At 36.4% G+C, this 7,726-nt stretch overlaps 1 protein-coding gene across 1 annotated transcript; it reads left to right on the top strand.

Annotated features, from left to right (window-relative positions):
* The first annotated feature begins 1,881 nt into the window (after nucleotides 1–1,881).
* LOC131992420 (lysozyme C-like) lies at nucleotides 1,882–6,017 on the top strand. The gene is made up of 4 exons (XM_059358003.1): nucleotides 1,882–2,040; nucleotides 2,752–2,910; nucleotides 4,417–4,495; nucleotides 5,722–6,017. The coding sequence occupies exons 1-4, from the start codon at nucleotides 1,914–1,916 to the stop codon at nucleotides 5,786–5,788; spliced, it is 432 nt and encodes a 143-aa protein (XP_059213986.1). The 5' UTR covers nucleotides 1,882–1,913; the 3' UTR covers nucleotides 5,789–6,017.
* The last annotated feature ends 1,709 nt before the right edge of the window (nucleotides 6,018–7,726 follow it).

Here is a 7,726-nt window from a genome sequence, read left to right as displayed (position 1 = left end):
ATGTGTATGTGCTGGATGGTGTGGTACCTTATGAAAAGTAAGTGTTTTATCTACTTAATCTCCCACTATACAAATACACACTCTCTACGGGCACTGCACTAGTACTAGTGATGTGCCAATGAAGCCTCATGAACCATTTTCATTCTTTTCTGAGCCCACTAGATGGTGCTATTGGTTTAAAGAAAAAGGCTGAAGCAATGGTAATTGATTGTGCTTTCAGCTCTTTGTTGAACAGAGAGCGCCATCTAGTGGGCTCAGAAAATAATGAAAATGGTTCATGAATCTTCACTTGCACATCACTAACTCATACTACTGAATGCAAACAAAACATTTCCTACAGCTACTGCTTCACATTAACCATGTTCAGGTGCAGACCAGAGGAGGGCTTTTACTGTCAAATGGCTTTTATGGGCAAGTCACCTATAAATGTCTCAATAGAGGACTGGAACAACAAGGAACAGCCACAGTGAAAAGAAATGACAGGGTGCGCAGTTTGCAGATGCAGTGCAACATTTTTAAATATGATTACACGTAGAGTCATAAAGAAGCAGAATATTTATTCATCAGTTGAAATTTTTCATCTCAAATGAGCAATCGTGACGCTGTGTTGAGATTCTCCTGCATAGCATTGGCCTGAGCAATCTGAACTCCATTCAGAAAATGTTTAAAAAATTTAAAAAGCTGTGTGTATGAGGGGCTTATGGGCCATAATTCATTATTCCCTCTCACATACACAAAAATACCTGTCACATTCACAATTTTACAAAAAAATGTGAATGTGAGAGGTACAATTTTGAATGTGAGAGGTAAAACTGGATGTGAGAGGTATTTTTTGTGAATGTAAAAATTGTGTATGTGAGAGGCAAAATTGTGAATGTGAGAGGTAAAACTGTTAATGTGAGAGGTAAAACTGTTAATGTGAGAGATAAAACTGTTAATGTGAGAGGTAAAAATGTGAATGTGAGAGGTAAAACTGTTAATGTGAGAGGTAAAACTGTTAATGTGAGAGATAAAACTGTTAATGTGAGAGGTAAAATTGTGAATGTGAGAGGTAAAACTGTTAATGTGAGAGGTAAAACTGTTACTGTGAGAGATAAAACTGTTAATGTGAGAGGTAAAAATGTGAATGTGAGAGGGAAGAATAAATTCTGGCCTATACAGCCCCTTATATGTGTGCTTGCTGTCTTGCAGACCGACGTAACAAAGCATGAATTCATACTTTCGACACATTGGCATCATAATTTGTAGTTATTTTGGGCATATTTTTAAACACTTTTATTGCAATTAAATCACAGAAAAATCTATTCATTTTGGGTTGGCACCGTAGCAGCAGTTCCTGGAGTGGTCGATGTCATGAACCCAGACATGACGCAGTTTGGTTTTTCCACATATCTGGGACTTTCCCAGCAGGTCTAAAGTAGCAAAAGTGGTTGTCTTGGCCCTGGTTTATGACTGGATGAATGGCGGTTTTGTTTACACTGGTGTATCTTGTTTGAGTATCATGAATAAGCACAACACCGAATCCAAAAAAGTCTGTTTCTGTTTCTGTGTCTGTCCACATAAGGAGTGCATCCAAGTGGTTATGTAAAAGATGAGAGTAAATTCATGGGACCCACAAAAGTGTACGTTTCATTTGCAGTTGAATTTGTGCCAGAGCGCCACCTGGACTTCACCTTTTCTTTCACATCAGTGTTTCTTATCACACTGATAACACACCGAGACTAAAACAAACAGCTCGAAGTTCAAACAAAAAAACCCGGATTCAGAGTAAAAGGTGTAATCTCTCTACAGCTTTGTTGAAATTGAACCTAATCCAAAGAAAACAAGCAGTTATTGTAAAATAAAGCAGCCACAGTGCTATAAAAGGGCATTTAGCAGCAGCCGTAGAGACATTCAGTCTGACAGAGTCCATCATGAGGAGTCTCGTGTTTCTGCTGTTGGTGGCTGTGGCCAGCGCTAGAGTCTACACGCGCTGTGAATGGGCCCGAGTGCTGAAGGCTAATGGGATGGACGGCTACTATGGCCACAGCCTGGCCAACTGTGAGTATGAGCCTGGTGTCTAGAGCAGAAAATATTAATTACATGCATTTTTATTATGACTGTGCAGCATAACATCAATTTCAGAACTTTCGCATAAGTCTACAACTTTTTTTCTTGTACTTTGCCACTTTAATCTCGTAAATCTGCTACTTTTATCTTGTAGATTTGCCATTTTTAATCTCATAAAAATGTGACTTTTTTATCATTGATTTGCCACTTTTAATCTCATAAATATGCATTTTTTTTCTTGTAGATTTGCCACTTTTGATCTTGTAAATATGCTCTTTTTTATCATAGATTTGCCACTTTTAATCTCATAAAAATGTGGCTTTTTTCTCATTGATTTGACACTTTTAATCTCATAAAACTGTGACTTTTTTCTCATTGATTTGCCACTTTAAATCTCATAAATCCTTAACTTTTTTCTCCAAGATTTGTGACTTTTAATCTGATAAATCAGTTTTTTCTCGTAAATTTGCCACTTTTAATCTCATAAATCTGCTACTTGTTATCATCGATTTGCCACTTTTAATCTCATAAATCAGCAAAAAAAATCTTATAGATTTGCCAGTTCAATTCTCATAAAAATGTGACATTTTTCTCCTAGATTTGACAGTTTTAATCTCATAAATCTGCAACTTTTTTCTCATGGAGTCATCAATGTCATGGAGTCTGCTGGCTGTTACCTTGTGGGTTCTTTCTCTTCTGCAGGGGTTTGTCTGAGCAAGTGGGAGTCAGATTACAGCACCACAGCCACAAACCATAACACTGATGGATCCACTGACTATGGCATCTTCCAGATCAACAGCCGCTGGTGGTGTGATGACGGCCGTACTCCTACATCAAATGCGTGCCACATCAGGTGCAGCCGTAAGTGATGAACCACCACATCCAACACTATTAAAGTCTCTGTATTGGCTGCCTGTGCGTTTCAGAATCGATTTTAAGATTATTTTACTGGTTTATAAATCTTTTAATGGTCTTAGTCCAGCCTATTTATCTGATTTACATTTATCCTATGAACCCTTGAGGACCCTCAGGTCGAATTGTCTTTTAATAAAACCAAAAGTTAGAACTAAAACCCACAGTGAAGTGTCATTTTCTCACTGTGGTCCACGTCTGTGGTACAGCCTCCTGAAGACCTGAGGCCATCAGAGACGCTTCAGGTTTTTAAGAGCAAACTGAAGACTTACCTTTTTAATTTGGCTTTTACTTGAACCATGTTTAGAGATTTTTCTGCTCATGCATCTTAGTGTTATAACATATTTTATTTGTTTATTTGCTACTACTTATTAGTTATTAGTCTATTTATATATATATATATATATATATATATATATATATATATATATACACTACTGGTCAAAAGTTTTAGAACATACCAACTTTTCCAGAATTTAATTGAAAATGATGCAGTTTAATGTCTCAGTGTACTCGGAAATTAATGTAATTTGCAACATTTAAAATTCCTTATTGAGCATGATAGTGTTTTGAAAGTAAAAAAAAGATTCAAAATCACATTTTATGTTGGACTAAAGGACTAAAAAAACCCACAAAATGACTAAAAAGACACAAAATGACCAAAAAAAAAAGACACAAAAAGACACAAAATGACTAAAAAAAGACACAAAATGACTTACAAAGACATGAAAAGAATTCAAAAATGGACAAAATAGCCCAAGACTCCATGGAGTTAAGTTGTTAATCCACTTCTTGTCCCCTGAAAAAAGGCCTACTTGTATAATTCTGAAATGTACATTATTTTCCAGTTTTGGTTAAGCTTACCTTTTTTTATTTCCCTCTGGCAGTTCACCACTTACCTTTGTACCCTTTCAAGCTGTTCATTTGACTTGAACTGCTTGAATTTCAATAAAAAACTGGAAAAATTGGGGTGTTCTAAAACTTCTAAAGCAAAGGGGTTCCCTGTGCATCTGCATTACAAGTGTCGGTATCTAACGAGCTGGAATACCAATGCATTCTTGAGATTCAGCAGCATCAGTGAGGGCTTTGTGCGTTTCTTTACTCAGGGAGGTTATTGGGTCCATTTGCAGCCCAAAAGGAGGATCTGCCTGACAACTTCTCTCAAAAACAAAATCATCATCATCTGTCATTTTATTTGCAGTTAACGTTCTCCCTAAAAGAATTTGGTTAGACAGTAATGGAAAGCTTTTTGTAATAAAGATGCAAATAATCTATCAGAAAGTATCAGGTCTTGAGGAAAGTGAGATGTGTGATTGAGAGGCACATTGCATAGTGCTTTGGATAAGTGCTGCAGTATATGAGTGCAGTCCATTGACCAAGTGAAGTTATTACCATAGTAACATTCATTTTCCACTTTTTCCATTTCCAGTAGAATCATTTGTCTTTTTTCCACAGAGCTTCTGACCGATGATGTCGCAATTGCGATCAATTGTGCCAAACGTGTGGTGAGGGATCCCAACGGCATCGGAGCCTGGTAAGAGCTGATCATGTGACAGTAATGCGTTTACTAGTGATGTGCGAGTGAAGCCTCATGAACCATTTTCATTATATTCTGAGCCCACTAGATGGTGTTCTCTGTTCAACAAAGCACTGAAAGCACACTCAATTACCATAGCTTCAGCCTTTGTCTTTAAACCAATAGCACCGTCTAGTGCAGACCTGGGCATTAGGTGGCTGGCGGGCCACATCTGGCCTGTTGGCTGTCCATGTCTGGCCCGCGTGAGGATACCCAGAAATTAGAAATCACTACAACCACAGTGCTTTTATTTTGAAAGGCGATTTACGTATATCTGAGTTACCCTAGTTACCTAGTCTAAAACACCAATTGTTTTTTGCATAAAGTTAATAAATTACTGGTTTACTGCATCACATACATGCTCTATATTGTTTCTGTGGTTTTAATGTATGTTTAGTAGCATTCCTGGCTGAATGACGGTCGACTCTTTAACTGATAGTTCACAAGATTTATTTAAAATCATAGCTCCATGAAAATAAAAATAAGACCTTCCTTGGTCACATTGTGAATCCACCGTAAGAGCTACGAGGTGGGAAAACAATAACAAACATTAGCATTAGCACTTGAGCAAACAGGCACTTTTACTTTAGTTAAGAAACAAATGTAGCCACTAATATATATGACAGAAGACAAACTTTAACAAACCTTGTTCCTGTCAGCCACTATAGAAGCCTTCTAGATACTTTATTTCAACTTTGTATGAATTACTACGCACTCGTTATTATTTACCGTTCGTTTTTCATTTTACCATTCCACCTGTTATTTCCTGTCACTACCTTTCAAAATTAAAGCACCCGTCTCACACTGGACGGCAACTTTTCAAAATAAAAGCATCACAAGATGGAGTATTTACTACTTTTTACTGCTATATTTGATTTACTCCACATTAACAGTATTATTATTATCAGTAGCAGATCAAAACCAGATCATTTACTGTATTTTATAAAGCGATTAAATTAATATTAAGCAGAATTTAGTTCAGAGTTTTGGTCCGGCCCCCGCAACCTTCGTGGTATTGGTCATGTGGTCCCTTGGGAAAATGAATTGCCCACCCCTGGTCTAGTGGGATCAGAAAACAATGACAATGGTTTATGAGGCTTCATTGGCACATCACTATAGCGTTTACTACACAGACCTTTACGTGTGGTGAGATGGCTGATGTCCCTGCTTCTGTCTGGTTTCAGGGTGGCCTGGCGCCGTCACTGTGAGAACCGTGACCTGAGCTCCTATGTCGCAGGATGTGGCGTTTAATCAACGTGTAGAACCAGGATGCTGTCATCACCACAATGAAAAAGTTTCTCTTTGTATGTTTGATCTGACAGGATTTAAACACAGAGACACTGAAGCTACAAATAATCATTTTTAAATCAAGACAACTGAAATCTAATCAGCAAAGAGAAATGTGTTGATTTCAGCCTATAACTGTTGTTGTGCTTATTTTAAAACATGATTAAAATATTGATTTCCACTAATGACGTGTTAAATTAATATGAATGTTATAGCAATGAAGAGGTTTCTGAGGTCATGTGTTCATGTCTGTCAGTCTGTCATCTTAAGTTTGAATTGATCTGCTTCTAAAATGTCAGTCTGCCCTACAAAGTCTAACTGCAGTAACTACATTTTTTGGTCAAAATTGAGTTAAAACTAAAAATGAACTCCTTGATGTCTGTTTTATCTTGTGAAAAAGGTTTAGATTTCAATTTTGCTTTATTTCAGAGAAAAAATTATACAAAACCACAAAATCGAACTCAAAACCAAGCAGTTATTGTACTTACCACGGTCTGATTTGGATATATACACTAATTTAAACGTAAAAATAACATAAATAAGTTTATTTGAAAGGGAAATTATTATCTAGATAGTGATGAAGTAAAAAAAAGTGAGATAAAATTATATTAAGACTAAAATATAACATTTCTTGATAATATTAAGTCTAAAATACACAAATCTTTGAATAGAGTTGTTAAACAATTTTAAATACACTGATGAAATCAATTTGAAAATGTTTATTCATTGAAAACAAAATATAAAAGCTGAAAGAAGACAACATCATTGTAGTTACTGCACTCTGTTTTTGCATTACTATTAGAACCTTTTACAGCAAAACCAGAGTGCAGTAACTACATTTTTGGGGTCAAAGGTCAAATAAATCATGTTTTTTTTAGCATAAAAATTAAATCATCAATACATGTAGCAAATAAGTGTCATATCATTTACCTACATGTTACCCATTTGGCTGGCCATTTAAAACACATAAAAAAACTTTTCTCAGTTTAACCTTTTGCCTAGTTACTGCAGTTAGACTTTATATGGCAGAGTGGTCAGGGCATGTTGCAGGAACCAAATAACACAAACTCAAACACTGGACTGCATGCAGAAACCACTGATACAAACAGATATGTTCTTAAGTGGTACAAGATAGTAGGACAAGATATCTTAATGATCCTTTAGAACCAAACCAGCTGATATAAGGCAGGGTAGGCCTAACCCTAACTAACAGGGCTGAGACATTGTGGTTAACAAACTTGCACCACAATGATTGACATATTTTCACATATAACATTTGGGACCTATAATTTCATTACTTGGGATCAAAACTGGTCAACAGTTACGCTGACAAAGTCAATAGCAAGCAAGTGCAACAACACAAGACATAGCAAGACAGAAAAAATTTAACTTATTACTCTACAGTGGTGAAAGAATTATTCAGATCCCTTACTTCAGTACTTCAAAAGTACTAATACCACACTTTTACTTGCAATTGAATAATTTCAAAGTCCTGCATTCAAAACTTACTGAAGTAAAAGTACAAAGGCTCATTTTAACTACTGAAAATACTATTATGAGGTTTACTTTAAAAAAAAAAAATTTAAAAAGTCTAATCACTTTAAATTGATCATGTTTTTTATGTTAAATCTCGAACTGAAAAGTAACTAAAGCTCATTTATATCTTAATTGAGTTAATTGAGTCCAAGGGAAATTAATTTAAAAAGAGAGGGAGATAGCTGAAGGTGTGGGCCTGGTGAGTGGCCGGCTTTCACTGTCACCAGGCTGGATCTGGCTGGTCGACTGATGCACTGGCTCGTTGTGGCTGTACTACTGCTGCTGCAAGGCGCTGCTGCTGCTCAGTCGTTGCGATTGCTTTCAGTCCAACCTGCCATCCTTAAACTACTCCAGTCCAAGTCACAC

The sequence above is a fragment of the Centropristis striata genome, chromosome 19 (assembly GCF_030273125.1).
Source record: "Centropristis striata isolate RG_2023a ecotype Rhode Island chromosome 19, C.striata_1.0, whole genome shotgun sequence".
NCBI classification, from domain to species: Eukaryota; Metazoa; Chordata; class Actinopteri; order Perciformes; family Serranidae; genus Centropristis; species Centropristis striata.
The sequence above is the reverse complement of the archived record's forward strand: the minus strand, read 5'-3'. Positions and strand labels throughout refer to the sequence as shown.